An 18741-nucleotide genomic window follows, 5' to 3' on the forward strand; every position below is an offset into this window, starting at 1 on the left:
TCTAACAGAACAAAGCAAACAAACAGACAAAATACAAAAATACAAAATACAGAATACAAAATTTGTGAGTTTGGTAGTAAATGCATACTCTGTAGATATGGGGCTGTACTGTCTTGCTATTTTTAAAATATACCTTGCAGATGATGGCCAAAATCCTGCATCATAGCCTACATTCCATAACATAGCTGTATAGCCAAAATGCTATGAAACCAAGTTGGTGATTTGAGAAGATGTGCATTGGGCATGTCCGACATGTAGCAGGTGGCCCTGTTATGCTCTGGCGCTTGCTTGCAGGTTTTCTGATGCACATTGAGAAGCGCCATGATTTGCATCAGTATCCATCACACATCAAGCCATTGCACATCAGTCACTCCTCTGGCTACCATTGTATCATGGACACACACCCATTGTAACATCACAGCATATTACCGACATTGCAACACTGTGTAGTTTTGTGCACATGCCAGCTGACATGTTCATCACAGGATTTTATCCCTGTGCCAAATATTCCTGTACTAGCTGACATTATCACAGTGGTCTTCACACAAGTGGAATGGAAGGAATACAAATGTAAAAGACACATGCCTCCTTCAGTCATGCCTCCTGAGAAAATCCTTCAAAAGAAGCCAAACATACACAGAACACAACACATATTTATGACATGTCCTTTAGCAGTAGAAGTAGCAGCATTGATAACATCATTGAAATCATTTTAGTAGTAATATCTTGATTTTCTAAAAAAGCTCCAAAGGCAACTAATATAGGCCTTCCATTTTCACAGGGGATAGAAGCACAGGACCCCTCCTCCCAAAAGTGAAAATACACACACACACACAAAGAATACTATTTTCTTAAGATGAGAGAATATGTCTCTAGAAATCTTCCAAGTGCCTCTGGTCTACTTTCACCTGAAGTCAACCCTTTGATTCTGGATTTAGTTTGAGCTTTAAAGATATTGGTCCTAGTTTTGATGTAATGTTCAGCAAGCTGCTTTTATTTGTGGCTTTTACCTGTCCGAACATATCTCCTTCTACATCCCACCTAGGAATTTAAGATCTTCTGGAGGGGCCCTACTCTCGGCCCCACCTCTATCACAAGTGAGGCTGGTGGGGACGAGGGACAGGGCCTTCTCAGTGGTGGCCCCCCGCCTGTGGAATTCACTCCCCGGGGAAATTAGATCATCATCATCCCTCCTCTCTTTCTGAAGGAAATTAAAAACATGGATATGGGACCAGGCCTTTGGGTAATCTGGCAGACTGATAAGACAATGACGACTGGAGCTTTGGAAAGGATTATGATAATGCTGAATGGATTTATGGATTACAGAACTTGGCGAAACGTTGGCCACCATACTGTCTTTTCTTTTTTATTAGTTGTTATTCTTTTAATTGAATGTTTTAATTATTTATAGTTATTGTTGTTATATATTTTACTATGTTGAATTGTAGGCATTGAATATGTGCCGGTTGGAAGCAGCCCTGAGTCCCCCCTAGGGGGTTGAGAAGGGCGGGGTAGAAATGCTCGAAATAAATAACTAAATAAATTTTAATGGTGGATACTTGTGGCACCATGTCACTGCGGTGGTGAATCTGTTCTGGACGTTAGTCTGAACTTTAAAGAAACTCTCTAAAGAAGCAGAGCCTAATTGGAATGTAATGTTCAGCACCTTGAACAGTTCCAGTAAGGTCTAGAGTTGTACAGTGTTCCCTCACTTATCGCTGGTATTATGTTCCAGGACCACCCGCGAAAAGTGAAAATCTGTGAAGTAGGGACGCTATATTTATTTTAATACAGGGTGAGGCAGCATAACTTCCTTTTTAAAAATGCCTGCCATTCAGTCGGTAGAAGATGGAGTGCTAGTGGTCTCATTCGAGAGGCAGGAGTATAAAGTTTTGTCCTGACACAGTTCAGTTGCCATCATGCGTTGGAACAGTGAGGAGACTGCTTTTGCCATTGAGGCCTACTTTTCGAGCGGATTTGGAGTGGCTGGCCCGCTCTCCAGATTTGGCCCCTTGTGATTTTTTTCTATGGGTTTTTATGAAATCCTGTGTTTATGTGAACCGTCCAAGGACCCTACAAGATTTGAAGACCAACATCCAGGAAGAAATTGCCAACATAACACCTGCTATGCTGGCAAGAGTCATGACAAATGCCAGAAATCGGTTTACTCAGTGTATGGAGAATGGGGGACGTGACCTACCGAATTTGATCTTCAAAACTACATAAAACAAAACTTTAGATATGCACCTACATTATATATAAAAAAAAGTTCTGATTCTTACAATGGGTTTTATTAAGTTTTGAAAAAAGGAAGTTGTGCTGCCTCACCCTGTATTTATACATTATTTTAGTAGTTATACACTATTTTAAGTCTTTATAAATCCTCCCCAAACATGTATACACTACATAACCCTTCTTGAACATGTTGTTCACATAATCCTGAGCTCTGGCTTTATCCGGAGAGGCAGCCTTTCCATACAGACAAATGCTCTTAAGCCCATATTGAAAAACCGCGAAACAGCAACTCCGCAAAAAGTGAACAGCAAAGTAACGAGGGACCACTGTACATCTTTGGCTAGTTTCTCCTCTTCCCAGGGCATGGATAATGATGGTAACACCCCCATCTACTCTTTCCAATATTCAAGAAGTTGTGGAGGAGTTACACTACATAGAAAAGAACTTTTTTTTCTGAACAAAAACTTACTTTATATTTTAAAAAAAAGGTTTCTAATGTAAGAAATTATGTTTTTCTACACAGAAAACAGATATCTTTGTGCAGAAAACACATTTCTCGCCATATGTTCTTCTAGCAGAATAATTGTTCCCCATCATAGTGGAGCATTCAGATGCTAGGAGAAAATTATCCAAGATTATTAGTCATTTATTAGTGTGTATCACCCTGCTTTGTGATAGCCAGGAAAACCATTTTTCACAAGAATAGTAAATACTATTTCACCTCAACAAAGATGCTGGCACCTGCCATTATGTATAATAGAAATTATTTTTTTTATTTCTATCCATTTCCGCTCCATACGATGCATAATTTTATATACCTCTGTTGTTTCATCCCTTAGTCCTATTTAGTCTCAATTTGATTTCAACTTGTCTAAATTATTAGTGAATACTGTAATGGATTCTATGGACAGGTAGCCTACTGAATATTTCCTAATGCATAAATGCTAGCAACACCTAACAAAAGCATTTTGCAGTTGCTGAAATTCTGAAACTGCTTATTTTCTTAGCCAGCTCTGTGATCAAGCATATAGAGAATATGGATGATATTCCTACCTTTGCAGCATTATCTGTGGAATGGTTATCAGAAGATTGGTTCCCCTTATCCGGATCTTCACTTGTTGCCCATCTGTCTGGTTCCTTGGAAGTTGCCGTCTAGAGAGGAGGAAGGAAAATGTTCTGATAAAGTAAATTGTGTTCACCAACTCAATCTTCACAACAACAGAATCCTTTTCCCCCCAGAGGTGGCACTTTGCCAGAAGTTGTAGAACTACAATTCCCAACATTCTTCATAATTGGCCAGGACTACTGGGAATTGCAGTACACCAGCAAATGTGAGATGTAGGTGGCAGCCCATGTTTACTCTAAAATTAACTTGCACATATATAGATCAGTCAGATCATCCCAAACATCTACTTTATCCACATAATGCATAATTCTATATACCTTTGTGTATAAAATGTCATAACATGTCTTAATGAGATAGTCACCACCATCCCTTATTCATTATAGTTGTCCTTTTCTGTAAATAAGGTAACATGTGCTGCTTCTAGAGATCACAGTACCCATTTTGTAGTGCCAAGCATAGTAAACTACTACATCTATTTTTGATGGTAAATTGAAGATAGGTATCTAATCTTGCTTGCTTTAAACTCACTGTGTAATGTATTGTGTGCTTTTATTTATTTATTTATTTATTTTTATACTGGCATTGAATGTTTTCCATTATTATGTTGTGAGCCACCCTGAGTCCCCCTGGAGAGATAGGGCAGGCTACAAATGGGTGCCGCTACTCAGTAGCCAGCTGCAATAAATCACTACTGACTGAGAGGTCATGAGTTTGAAGCCAGCCTGGTCAGGGTGAGCTCCTGGCTATTAATTGCTGTTGACCTATGCAGCCCGAAAGACAGTTGCATCTGCCAAGTCGGAAATTTAGATACCGCTTTATGCGGTGAGGCTAATTTAACTAATTTACAACATCATAAAACCTTCCAGCAGTGTGCAAAGGAAAGAGGAAGTACTCCATCAAGGACTCGATGTCACAAGTGGACGGTGAAGTGGCAGCTCCCCCTGTGGCCGGAATCGAGCATACCCTCATGAAGCCGGAAAGCTGGAATGTTAAATTGGTGCTGTGTCTGTCTATATAAGTTGTACGTCTATGGCATTGAATGTTTGCCATGTATATGTGCATTGTAATCCACTCTGAGTCCCCTGTGGGGTAAGAAGAGTGGAATATAAATACTGTAAATAAATAAATACATTATTATTATCAATTATCATTATCATTAATGTCATGCTTGTATAGAGCATAGATCCTAAGTGGTGCTTTCGTAGTATAAATCTGCATCCATATAGTTATACAGTGGCTGTGCTCTACCACTATTATTGAGGTTGTGTTGGCCACTACAACTGTGGAAACAATGGCGTATTGGCTAATGTGTGTGACTATTTTTTATTGTTTACTTATGTATCACCCCAGTGAAGAAAGTAGCATACTGAAGGTACCTGCAAACACTTTCACGCTTTTCAAGCGTGTTCAATTATATGACTGGAATCCTCTTGATTAATCCCAACCAGAGTAGACCCTCTGAATCATTTGTTGAATAATGAGTCAGCACAGGTGTTCTTCCAATGGATTCAAAGGTTAGAATTAACAACAGGCACATGTGAGATTGTTACTCTTGTGGAATTTTGTTTATGCAACTGTGAATTATGTACACCCATTTCACAAAAGCCAAGAAAGTCCAACTAAGAGAACTTACATATGTGTATGGCACCAACAGCACAGTATAAATTCCTTGGGGAAATTGACATGGGCAATTTCAGGTGAGTATTATGAGTTTTCTTGTGTTAAACGGGCTTTCCCATGCTTCGGGCAAAATCAAAGAAAGCTCCAGATTTTACTTGAAATTCCAGATTATTGGCTTCGGGCCAGTCTGGACAGCTGGATTGAATCTTATTGGACTGGTCCACTGTCTATTTGGTAGGTTGACCCATCTCTTTTCCCTGCACTGATGGCCATTGTAGGCGCCCATTATGTTAACAACAAAGGTGCCCATGCAACCAGGAAGAAGATAGGGAGATTGAACTCCCCTCTTCTTCCTGGTTATGAAGATGCCTCTTCTGATGTCAGAATCAGGTGCCCATTAAAGCCAGAAACTTTCATGGAGCTCTGTAGCTGACTGGGAGCAGCAATGGCAACAAGGAGGGTCAAGTGATGGTCCAACTGGGCCAATGCAGTCTTGGTCTGGCTGGACCATGTGGACACCAAAAATGGCACCAAAGAAAGCTTGGCCAGGTCCATGTGGTCACTTCTGGGGCCAGTCAATATCATTTCTGTTCCTGAACTGCCCCTGGATTTACTACCCAGTATATACCAGCCCCTGCTAACTATCTCAGGTTAATTGAACTCTCTTTCGTGTTCCTCTTTGGCTGACCCATTATTTCTCCTAGCTGTTTTGGGTTTGGTGAGAGATTGCTTTTCCATTTCATGTTGCCATGCCTATATATTGCATGCCTCCTTAATGTGTGTTATCCATTTCACTAAATAGGGTCTCTCATCTTTCAGCAATAACGACATCTACTACATCCATTGAATAAAACTGCCAGGTCCATTTGAGCTGCCATTTGCTTCAGCAGCTGTAATGAAAAGGTATAATCCCAAGATGAAAATGGTCTTTGCTGACAATATTTAGAGCTATATACATCACACAGCTCATAAAAAGTCAGCATGCGGTGGCATTCCATTCACATGGCCCACCAAAAGGCTGCCTAACCACAGGAATAAGCATCTGTATACATAAAATCACATCATAACAACTTAGCTTTCCAAAACCATCAAGTGCTCTTTATTAATAGAAGAGAAGCTAAAGGTGTGTCCTCAAAGCAATGTTCATGAATAGCAAAATTACACATTACCTATAACGTGATACTTTTTTTCATAATGAGGCGAAAGCAAAGTTTATTAACTAATGTAATCAATGGGAATATTGTGTGTTTATTGAAGTTATAAGCAATGGCAGCTGGTGGCTTTGTGCCCATGGGGTGATGAGTATCTATCTATTATCTATCTTCTCTGGATTTAATATGCTGAATCTAATTTGGAGATGCAATTCAGAAACTTGAATATAACAATTTTTTATTTTTTTATTTATTTACAAAATTTCTACCCCGCCATTCCCAACCCCTGAGGGGGGGACTCAAAGCAGCTAACACTGGCAACAATTCGATGCCGCAATATCACAGTATAACAACACTATAAATCCATAAATAAATAGTAGATTAAAAACAATAACATTACTTATACAGTCATATAGCCGTTTCCATTATTGTAACAATCATATGGTCCAGTTCAATGTCCAAAGTGCCGTTGTGCCTGCTGGCGAAAGGCCTGGTTCCAAAACCAGGATTTCAGTTTTTTCCTAAAGGAAAGGAGAGAGAACGCCAATCTAATCTTGCTAGGGAGTGAATTCCACAAGCAGGGGGTCACCACTGAGAAGGCCCTGTCCTTCGTCCCCACCAGACACATTTGCGAGGCCGGTGGATCTTAAACTACCAGGCAGAACGTAGGTTTGGAATAAAACCCAGGCAGGATGTAGTGCAGGCATGGACAAACTTTGGCCCTCCAGGTGTTTTCCCAGAATTCCTAACAGCTGGTAATCTGGCTGGGATTTCTGGGAGTTGGAGTCCAAAACACTTGAAGAGCTGAAGTTTGCCCATGCCTAATGTAGTGTGCCACTGAAAGGAAACTACTAGATGTAGTACATAACATTTTTCAATTATATTTCCAGGCTCTTTTTGTCATTATAATATAGACTGTGGAATGACCTACCAAAAGGGATTTGACAGCTAGATCTGCTGTTAGAATTTAAGACAAAATTGACCGGGTATGCCTACCATCTTCTGGTAGGCATACCTGGTCAATTTTAAGTTGTGAATTTTAATCTGCATTTTTTTCAACTTGTATTTTAACTCTGTGTATCTTGTTGTATGCCTTCAAATACTGTTCTATCTCTTGTTTTAGTGGAGTTGCATCCCACCTCAAGCTATAAGGAGATGCGGGTAATAAATTCATTGTGATTATGATTACGATTATGATCTGTCAAGTCAGCTTCAGCTTATGGTGAGCCCTACTAAGAACTCAGGGCTATGGCTTCTTTGATTGAGTCTGTCAACTTGCAGTGGGGTTTTTCTCTTTTCCTTCTACCTTTTACCTTATGAAGGAAGTAAGTTGGTGCAATTGTAAATTTGGAGCATAAGGAGATAAAAACCAGTTACAGATTCATAACTCCAAGTCACAAACCTGTAACTGCAATGCAGAACACCAGTCTACTTTTTGGTCTTATAGAATACTTGAAAAAAGCTGATAATTCCTAAACTGTAGAACTCAAAGACATAGTCATGTTAGTCTGGAATATCAGCTAAGGGATCTTGTACTACTTAAGAGACTAAGGGAAGCTTTCATAGACTAAGTTGACTTAGGGCTCATCCACACTGAGCAGGTCACTCAAAGGCGCATCTGGTCCAAAGCAGCCCTGGATCCAGCTGAATCTAGGGGTGTTATCCAGACAAGCTGGGACAACATCAGCCCTACCAGACTGTCACCTTCTCTTTCATATTACCACCACCTACCAGTCCTAGCCATTCACAGAGCTCCAGTCAAGAGCCTGGACATCACCTGTCATGTCTGTGATGTTAGATCTCCCTTCCTTCTTGTAGATCACGCGTGTGCCTCATTCTGACCTTACAGACATGACAGATGACTGCAAGATACTTGGACAGAGCTCTGTGGCTTGCTAGGAACTGTGACAGTGTCAACATAGGCATGAGCCATTCTTTGTCCCTGTACAGGGAAAGGGTGATGGTACCAGTGTGCATCTGGACAAGAGATTGAGTTGAATTAGATCCATCTCTCCAGAATGCCCTAAAGTCCTGGAATATTCTGGATTTCCAAGCAAACTCTGGAGTATCCTCCAACTTTGTTTTAAGTGGAACAAAGTTGGATCAAAACAAAACAAAAACATCCTAGGACAGTGGTTCTCAACCTGGGGTCCCCAGATGTTTTTTTCCTAGAACTCCCACAAATCCCAGCCAGTTTACTAGCTGTTAGGATTTCTGGGAGTTGAAGGCCAAAATCATCTGGGGACCCCAGGTTGAGAACCACTGTTTTAGGACATTTACTGGAAGTCATTCTATATCAGTGGTTCCCAACCTTTTTTTGACCAGGGATCACTTTGGCTAGGGACCACTTGACCAGGGACCATTCTCCAACATTGGTACCAAAAGGGTTCCGAATCAGTTTTTGGTCAGCTTTAGATTCGGTTTGGTGATTTGGGGTGCTGATTCAGAAAATTGCATTGGATAGACCATATCAGCTCTAGTTTCTGATACAGAAAATATGCCATCCAGTAATCAGCATCTGCTCACCCGCAGAAAACCATATTTAATAAGCCTCAGCACTATAAGAGGGTTTTGTGGGACCAATCGCTCTCATAACCCGGGTCCTAGAGAAGTGCACTTGGAAAGGACCAGACACAGAGCTTTATCTATTTCTGCCCCTGCCTTATGGAATTCCTTGCCACCCTATATGAGAGCCATGCATGATTTAGGGCCTTTTATTCTAACACTTAAGGCCTGGCTTTTTACTAGAGCTTTTGATCTATGTTAATTTTATCAATATCTGTATGTATGTATTTTTATCCTTTACAATTTAGCTTGTAAATCGCCTAGAGTATCTTGGATGGAGGGTGATTAATAAGTAATTAAATGATGATGATGATGATGATGATGATGATGATGATTTCAATGGTGTAGTGATGCTCAGGCTGCAGACCATATTTTAGTTCTTGCAGAGCACTGGTGGTACATGGACCACAGATTGGGAACCTTGGTTCTATATCATGAAGTGCTGGCGTTGGCCTATAAAGCCCTAAACGGTTCTGGCCCAAGCTACCTATCTGAACGTATCTCTGCCTATGAACCCACCAGGACTCTAAGATCTTCTGGGGAGGCCTTGCTCTCGATCCCGCCTGCATCACAAGCACGGCTGGCGGGGACGAGGGACAGGGCCTTCTCTGTGGTGGCCCCTCGGCTGTGGAATTGCCCTTCCCATGGACATTAGATCAGCCCCTTCGTTAATGGTGTTTCGAAGAAAACTAAAAACCTGGCTGTTTGAACAGGCATTCGGATAAACAGTGCAATGTACACGATGAATATAGGAAATGGAATTATGGATGACGAATTGGATCACGATTCTAGTTACGAGACGTTAATGTATTGTTATTGATGTGTCATTATCCTGTATATTATGTTGTTAATGGTTTTTAAATTCTGTATGTTGTTGGATTGACTTTTTGCTCTTGTTGTGAACCGCGTTGAGTCGCCTACGGGCCGAGAAACTGCGGTATACAAGCAAAGTAAATAAATAAATAAAACTGCCAATGTTGCTATTGCTGTGAGTACAGCGGGATTTGGCCCCATATAGACAGCCCTTCCCACCACCATCTCCCCAAAGGGCACTCGGGGCGGCTTACATGAGGCCAAGCCCAGTAGTGCATTACAACAGAATAAAACCAAAAACACAAAACAAACATCGCAATAAAATAAATAAAACATAAGAATACAATAAAAGCAATACAAAATACAGTGAGAGATAAATCACAATCACAATGGGCAGGCCACATGAACACGATAAAATGATAAAAAAAACTCAGGAAGAGATAGAAATGAAATGGAAATATTTGTGAGGGAGAAACTCATTGGAAACTGAGTACTGGAGACAGACCTTCAAACAGGCAGGGGGAAGTACAGTATGTCACCAATTTCCTTGTCTTCAGCCCCTTCTACACTGCCATATAATCCAGATGATCAAATCAGATAATTCACATTCGGCTTTGAACTGCATCATATGAGTCTATACTGCTGTATGATCCAGTTCAAAGCAAGTAAGTGTAGCTGGGGCAGGGGCGGCTCAACTATTACGCAAAGTAAGCAGGCCTGTCGCGAGGGGGTGGTTTTAGGGGTTCAACCCCCCCCCCCGAAATGTTTCAGATTTTTTAAAAAAACCTGATTTACTCATGAATTTTAACTGGTTAACCAAATTCCCATGCTAAGTCTGTGAGATGCAAAAAAATAAGAGTCCCTCCAGAACTGTAAGCACTATCTCAAGCAAATATCGACAATTTATTCACACTGTCATTACTTGCAGCAATAGCCGATGTACTGAAGCAACCAAGTTGGGGGTGTGTGTGTTGAATGCTCTCATTAAGGAGGCCAGACTTGGTGGAGGTGGTTGACAGGGGCGGAGCTGCAGGCTATATTGAAGGTTGCTCTGCCCCCTGCTATGCTCTTTGCTTCAGCGTGAGCTAGGAGGCAGGTTTCAAACCCCCCCCCCCCGCCGAAATTTTCAACCCCCCCCCCCCCCCCCAATTGTCAACCCTCCCCAAAAAATTTTTCTGGCTATGGCCCTGAAAGTAAGCATTTGCAGTATAGTTGATTTTTCCCAGGGGCGCTCTTGAGGCACTTTTGGGGGAAAATAGACCTTGACATATGCGAGTTGTAGTGACTGGGATGTATAGTTCACCTACAATCAAAGAGCATTCTGAACTCCACCGATGATGGAATTGAACCAAATATGGCACACAGAACTCCCACGACGAACAGAAAATATATATCAATGATTTGTTGGGGGGGGGGGGGGGCACCAAAATACTGTTTGCTTACTATTGAAAATTACCTAGGGCCACCTCTAAGCTGAGGCCTAAGTTATTCAAAAAAGCTACAAGATCTCTTTGAATACCCAATTTCTAGACTACTAATGCATTCATCCTGGGTTCCCTTTCTGTCTCCCACCTATTCACCCATCTGCATTAAAATGTTTTTCCACAGTTTTGTTTTCAAGCTGCAATTAACTCAAGTTTTTTACGCTACATCATTTGAAATATCATTTGTATTATCCACCAAAAAAATAATTCCCAAACACCATAAACAAATTTGTCACATCTGACAATTTCTCCCTTTGGTTTTTTTTTTAAAAGATCAGTCACAGCCGTAGGCAGGCGTCAATTAAAAATGTGCATACAGTTAATTGAGGGACATGTTTTTACAGATCACTAGCAAACATTTTGATCTTTCACAACATGCAACAAAATAGATCTCTCTGGTACACCAGCACATAGTGGGTGACATTGGGAATCTGTCGATTAATCCATCATCCTGGTAATCAAAGACGCCCAGCAATGTACCGTGCTGGCAGATATTGACTTTTATTAAATTAGGGGCTTTGAAAAGAAATGTCATAGTGATCATTAAACTGTTTAAACAGCTACCGGGGAAAGAGCAAAACTCATCACCGCATGCATCCGAGTCACTAATTTCACAGTATATTAATGTAAATTAATTAATTTCACAGTTGTGCAGGGATCATGGAGCCTCCCAAGAAGAACAGGAAACAGGAGAAAATGCAGATAATAAGAAAGCGGTGAGTCATGCACCTGTAGAGGCTGAAAATGATCAACTAGGAGAAAAACAGGCCTGGTTTGAGAACAGTGTCTGCGTCTCGTCGTTCTACAATTTGATGCCCTTTCGATATGTTGGACTGAAATTCCCCCATCATCTCCAGACAGTGCGGCCAAAGTGGACAACTGGGATGGCAAAACTGACCTTTTATTAAGGATGTGAAGCATAAGGACCTAAATGTCCTGAAGTCTGATCTGGGAAGCTAAGCCAAATCAAAATTGGCTAGCACTTGGATGGAAGACCACCAAGGAATATGATCCAGGTTAGGACAGATGAGATCTAGATTTCAGAGGAAGAAATTGGCAAAACCACCTCTGAGTATTCCTTGCCTAAGGAAATGCTAGGAAAGTAATGGGGTTGTTACAAGTTGACAGGCAACTTGAAGGCACATACACAAAACATACTTAGAAGTTTTTGAGATACTCTAAGAAGGGTATGTCAACATATCAAGGTACTTCACCAAGTAAATATGGAGCCCCCGGTGGCGCAGTGGGTTAAACCCCTGTGCCGGCAGGACTGAAAACCGACAGGTCGCAGGTTCGAATCCAGGGAGAGGCGGATGAGCTCCCTCTATCAGCTCCAGCTCCTCATGCGGGGACATGAGAGAAGCCTCCCACAAGGATGATAAAAACACACCAGGAGTCACTCCCAACACGACAAAAAAAAAAACCAAGTAAATGGGAAACAGTGGTGATTTTCAACCTGGTATCAAAGTGATAACTAAGAAGATTGCTTTTAATGCCGCCTTGTGTTTTGCCGTTGGCAATGCTGCCTTGATTTTGCTTAGAGTTTGTCAAAATGCTTGTGTGTTGTGGCTTTTCTTGCACTACTAAAGGCTTTAACCTGGTTTCATTGATATTAGCAGAACTGTTTTATAATCACATGGTTTTATATATGGATCCAACATAATCTTTAGTTCTACAGGGGAGAGCTCAGTCCTGAAGATCCATCCAACAAGGACATTTTTATTGTGTCAGAAGCAACTTGAGAAACTGCAAGTTGCTTCTGGTGTGAGAGAATTGGCCATCTGCAGAGATATTGCCCAGGGGATGTCCAGATGTTTTACCATCCTGTGGGAGGCTTCTCTCATGTCCCCACATGTAAAGCTGGAGCTGACAGATGGGAGCTTACCCCATTTTGTGTATTTGAACTGCCAACCTTCTGTCATCTTAACCATCTGCTCCAGAGACTACAACATTAATGAATTGGTTCATAGAATCATAGAATCATAGAGTTGGAAGAGACTTCATGGTCCATCCAGTCCAACGCCCTGCCAAGAAGCAGTAAAATTGCATTTGAAGCACCCCTGTTTCTCAACCTGGGGTTCAGGACCACTGGGGGAGTCATCAGAGGGGTCGCCAAAGTCCATCAGAAAACACAATATTTTCTGTTGGTAGTGGGGTTTCTGTGTGGGAAGTTTGGCCCAATTCTATCATTGGCAGGGTTCAGAATGCTCTTTAATTGTAGGTGAACTATAAATCCCACCAACCACAGCTCCCAAATATCAAGGTCTATTTTCCCCAAACTCTACCAGTGTTCAAATTTCTGCATATTGAGTATTCATGCCAAGTTTGTTCTAGATCCATCGTTGTTTGAGTCCACAGTGCTTTCTGGATGTAGGTGAAATACAACTCCAAAACTCAAGGTCAATGCTCAAGGTCAATGCTCACCAAACTCTTCCAGTATTTTCTGTTGGTCATGGGAGTTCTGTGTGCCAAATTTGGTTCAATTCCATCATGGTGGAGTTCAGAATGCTCTTTGATTTTAGGTGAACTATAAATCCCAGCAACTAAAACTCCCAAATAACAAAATCAATCCCCCCCACCAAACCCATGAATATTCAAATTTGGGCATATCGGATGTTTGTGCCAAATTTGGTCCAGTGAATGAAAATATATCCTGCATATCAGATATTTACATTATGATTCATAACAGTAGCAAAATTACAGTTATGAAGTAGCAACTAAAATAATCTTATGGTTGGGGGACACCACAACATGTGGAACTATCTTAAGGGGTCGTGGCATTAGGAAAGGTGAGAAACACTGACCTAAGCTTTAGGAAGAACTTCTTGACTGTTGAGAAAATTTTAACTGTGGAATAGACCACCTAGGAGCATGATCTCCATCTCATGCTCTCCATCTTGGAAGGGCTTTAAATAGAGGCTGAATGGACAACTTTTAGGAGTGTTTTTAATGTACATTCATTCATGGTAGCATGTTGGACTAGATGGATATTATGGTCCCTTTCAATTCTAAGGCTATGTATTTCTCTGATATCAGGAGGATGCACAGTCAGAGGAGACTAGCTCAAACAATTGGGATATGCTAAAATGCTGCTCCATTTGTATTCCTCCATGAACACCAAAGCCTCAAGGAAGGTGAAAGGGAGTGGATGAAGGACAAGCCCAGCCACCACTCTGACAATTGTCCTTCCTAGCTTAAGAATACAAATTGCTTCAGCTCAGGCTACATAGATGTATTATGAATCAAGCGTCTTTTCTCTGAGGAACTTCTGCTCTGGCTCAGAATGCAACATGAGGTTCTGGTCTTTTGCTAAGCATTCAGGGTGATGAGAGTTTCACAAGGCACATGCTCCCAAGTCATTTGATGCCTTCTTATATGAGATGTAGTTTAAACTGATTGTAGCAAAAGAAGACATCAGATTTGGTGGGACATTGTGATGCTGGGGCAAAAGAATACTATGATGACCTGTGTCCCAGCACCAGGATCACTGCTGACCCCAGAAATTGCAGCCTGGGATGGTCAACTCATAGAATCATAGAATCAAAGAGTTGGAAGAGACCTCATGGGCCATCCAGTCCAACCCCATTCTGCCAAGAAGCAGGAATATTGCATTCAAATCACCCTTGACAGGTGGCCATCCAGCCTCTGTTTAAAAGCTTCTGAAGAAGGAGCCTCCACCACACTCCAGGGCAGAGAGTTCCACTGCTGAACAGCTCTCACAGTCAGGAAGTTCTTCCTCATGTTCAGATGGAATCTCCTTTCTTGTAGTTTGTAGCCATTGTTCCGCGTCCTAGTCTCCAGGAAAGCAGAAAACAAACTTTCTCCCTCCTCCCTGTGACTTCCTCTCACATATTTATACATGGCTATCATATCTCTTCACAGCCTTCTCTTCTTCAGGCTAATCATGCCCAGCTCCTTAAGCCACTCCTCATAGGGCTTGTTCTCACTCTTTCTAAAGATAGGGCTCGCCAGGACATCGGATCAAATCACCCAGTGAAGTAGCATGTTTACCTGAAGTCCTTTTAAAGCATAATTGATCACAGTACAATATATGTTGTCAGGTCTGAAGGGTGAATAATTACACAACACATTTATATGTAAAGCAATTCAGTTTTCACATGGGCTTCTATCTCATTAGTCAATGAGCCAAACATTCCCTCTTTCTACAAGCTTTCCACTCATTCCTCAATTATCCAAATCATCCCATGAGTCCCTCTCCTTCTCCCTTCATACCATGTCTCACAAAAGAATGGCCTTATAGCTTCTGGTAGTTACATATTCCCTCTGCCGCTGGTCATAAATCATAGAATCATAGAATCAAAGAGTTGGAAGAGACCTCATGAGCCAACCAGTCCAACCCCTTGCTAAGAAGCAGGAATATTGCATTCAAATCACCGCTGACAGATGGCCATCCAGCCTCTGTTTAAAAGCTTCCAAAGAAGGAGCCTCCACCAAATCTATCAGTTCAAGATAAACAATTCCAAGGTAATGAGAAAATGTGGCACACCCCATCAGACACGAATGAGCCCAGTTTTATTGATTCTTAGTTGATGTTTTCTATGCCTATGTGTTTTACTTATTGTATTTTGTACTGTGTTTATTTTATGTTTTGTTTTTAGGCAAATTGCACCATGTGTAAGCTGCCTTGAGTCCCTTCGGGGAGATGGTGGTGGAATACAAGAATAAAGTTATTATCATTTTTTATTATTTTACACTATGAAAGCCAATACCAGCATAGTTAAATTCATAGCAAGACCCATCATTCGGTTCTCTGCACTAGATGTTGAACTCTTCTTTAGGGATTTATAGCTCCTCCAGTAGGTGTTAATCTATTGTAAATGCATGGTGGATTCCTAGAGAAATATTATCTCAGGTTAAATATATTTTTCTTTAAAAAAAATAATGATTTTTCTATTTTCATTGCCACACTGCACTAAATTACACGTGCATGACGGGTTCGTATTCATGATCCCTACTTTAATTCAATCAATCAATATTTTTATTACGATTCATAGACCCATCAGTAAAACCAACAGTCATTATAAATTCTCCCATTTCAGGAGAAATCCGTTGTACAAAGTATATCTATATGGTTTCAAGTAATACCGTTATCGGAGGTTATTTTAGGAGGAAACCAGGGAAATCTAATTCTGAGAAAAATGCAAAATGTAAAAAGTGTGTCAATGTGTCTATGTTGACCATTTTCAATAAAGAAGGGTCAGTAAAACTTGTGGGCCATCCAATACAACCCCCTGCCAAGAAGCAGGAAAATCACATTCAAAGCACCCCTGGCAGATGGCCATCCAGCCTCTGCTTAAAAGCCTCCAAAGAAGGAGACTCCGCCACACAAACAGATCCTTTAGAAATTCCACAGTATGAAAGCATATTATGAAACGAATAGGAACTTGCATGCAATTTTGTTCCTGCAGGGAATACTTTCTGTTAAGTTACAAGTATCTTATTTACAAAATCACAGCTATTTATTTATTTCCAATATTTCTATCCCGTCCTTCTCAACCCCCGAGGGGGAACTCAGGGCGGCTTACAAACTGGCCACAATTTGAAGCCTCAATATAACAACAATTTTTTGCACAACAATTTTGCAACAATTGCACCATTGTAATGCAAAAAATCCAACAGGATGCCCTTCCTCCAAAAGTTGGGGGTGCTTCCAGTTTGGCTTTCAGCACTGAACAGATTGTTCAGCCTGTTGCTCTGCAAGATAAATGTCTAATTCGAAAATAGCATTTAAAATAAAGAAAGCAGATTAGACAAGTGAGTTGATCCTCCAAGTACCGAGGTCAGTACAAACCCTAGTGAAGAGAATGGGGCTTATGCCAACAGAGATTGTGAAGAATGATGGCATCACTGACTTGAATTCATTTGAAAAAGAAAAAAATAGGTTTGGAGTGAAACAATATAGAAAATCAAGTCTGAACGAATTCCTAACGTAGTGGAGGGGGTTTATTTATGGTGTCAGAAGCAAATTGAGGGTGCAATTATAATGTATTTAAAAGAACACAGCATTATCCTAGATTTCCTTTGACCAGGAGCTGGCCACTTGAAGTGCCTCTGGTGTCATTATGAAAAGGTCCTCCATTTTGCATGTGCAGGGCTAAGGTTGCTCTTCTCCACACTTGCATGTTGTGGACTCCACTTTGTAGCCCCATTTCTTAAGGTTGGCTTTGCATCTCGTCGTGCCAGAGTGCAGTCTGTTCAGAGCCTTCTGTGTGTCCAAGAGGGAGTTTCTCATCTGGTATCAGCCATGGATTGAAGTTCAGGGTTTTAACCTGCCACCTTTGGACTCTCGCTTGCTCAGGTGTTCCTGCAGGTTTCTCTGTAGGTCTTAGGAAGCTTTTTCTTGATTTAAATTGTTGGCATGCTGGCTGATATCCGAACAGAAAATGGGTTGGAGATGTCACTGCCTTGGTCCTTTCATTGCTGGTTGATACATCCCAACACATGTCAGGTGTTGCAATACTGGCTAAACAATATAATTTCTCCAGCGGTGTAGGATGTAGGCATTCTGTGATAATGCGGCATGTCTCATTAAGAGCCACATCCACTGTTTTAACATGGTAAGATGTATTTGTCACAGCTCAGAGTAGAGTCACCTTGCTCCAAACACCAAACCACACAAAGGCTGAAGATTGTGTAGTTTATTGAAGAAAAGAAAAGTCTTAAATGCAAAAGTAAGTTTCAAAAGTTCAATAGCAAACAGCAGGAAGCATAATCCAAAGAACATCAATCAAACAAGATTCCATGACAGTAAGACAGAGTCCCAGGAAACCAAGAACATTGCCCAAAAGCCAAGGCAATCCAAAGAAGTTACCAGGTTGTTCGCAGAAGTTGCACTGACAAAGATTTGCCTTCAAACACCCTATTTAATATACTTTCCCAGCATGAACACATTCTGTTGACCCCTAACCTCCCTCTTGTTAGCAAGCCTCACACTGCGGCGAACTTTGAATTGTAAGCGATCCTCCCTATCTAGATCTTCATAGCTCTCAAGGTCAGATAGCTCGTTAAGCGCCTGAGAATCGTCAGGCTGGGAGCCATCCTCCTCAATCTGCACCTGGCTAGTTTCACTAACATCAGAACATCTGAAACATTCCTTGCCATGGGAAACTGAATCTCCTCAGATTCATCTTCAAAAACAACAGGAACATCTTCATGAATCTGAATCCCATCATCTTCTGCCTGAGGCTCCAGCTGAGCCACAACAGTATTCCACACTGGGCATGCGCATTCATGGAGGGGGTGATCTATGTTCTTAGAGAGCTTCTCCTACTTTATATTGGTCTGGGTATTGAGACCTTTGGAGACGATTCTGCATGTGGACCTTTGAATGCTCACAAATGCATTGATCTTAGGGCCTTCTCAACTCTTGACACCCCTCCATTTTTGAACTCCTTATCTTTGGAGATACATCAGTCCTTTTCATTAATGCAAACCACCAGAAAAATTACCTGTTTTGACTAAAGTCCAAGATACCCCAGCTAGGATGGTGTTTAATCATGTCTATCCATCAACTGTGGCTTCGATATCAGTAGAGTTGTGGATCTGATTTGGGTTTTATTGCCATTTTAAGGGTCTGTCCAAAATCCTGAACCTTATCCTCTAAAATCAGATTTAGCAATTTTATCACCTTATTAATATGGGAGTTATGGAGTACCAATGTCCATGCTATCTGCAGGATTTTAGGATTTGCTGACTAGGGCAGTGGTACCCAAACTTTGGCCCTCCA

General features: G+C 41.2%; 1 protein-coding gene across 10 annotated transcripts in view; it reads right to left on the reverse strand.

The window, feature by feature from the left end:
• Positions 1–18741, reverse strand: part of DLG2 (discs large MAGUK scaffold protein 2) — a 1355349-nt gene that overhangs the window by 1128383 nt on the left and 208225 nt on the right. For all 10 annotated transcript variants that reach the window (XM_067466492.1, XM_067466491.1, XM_067466494.1 and 7 more), the window contains exon 5: positions 3289–3387. In XM_067466492.1, coding sequence (XP_067322593.1) covers positions 3289–3387 — 99 coding nt within the window. The remainder of the gene's footprint in view (positions 1–3288; positions 3388–18741) is intronic.

The sequence above is a fragment of the Anolis sagrei genome, chromosome 3 (assembly GCF_037176765.1).
Source record: "Anolis sagrei isolate rAnoSag1 chromosome 3, rAnoSag1.mat, whole genome shotgun sequence".
Classification (NCBI taxonomy): domain Eukaryota; kingdom Metazoa; phylum Chordata; class Lepidosauria; order Squamata; family Dactyloidae; genus Anolis; species Anolis sagrei.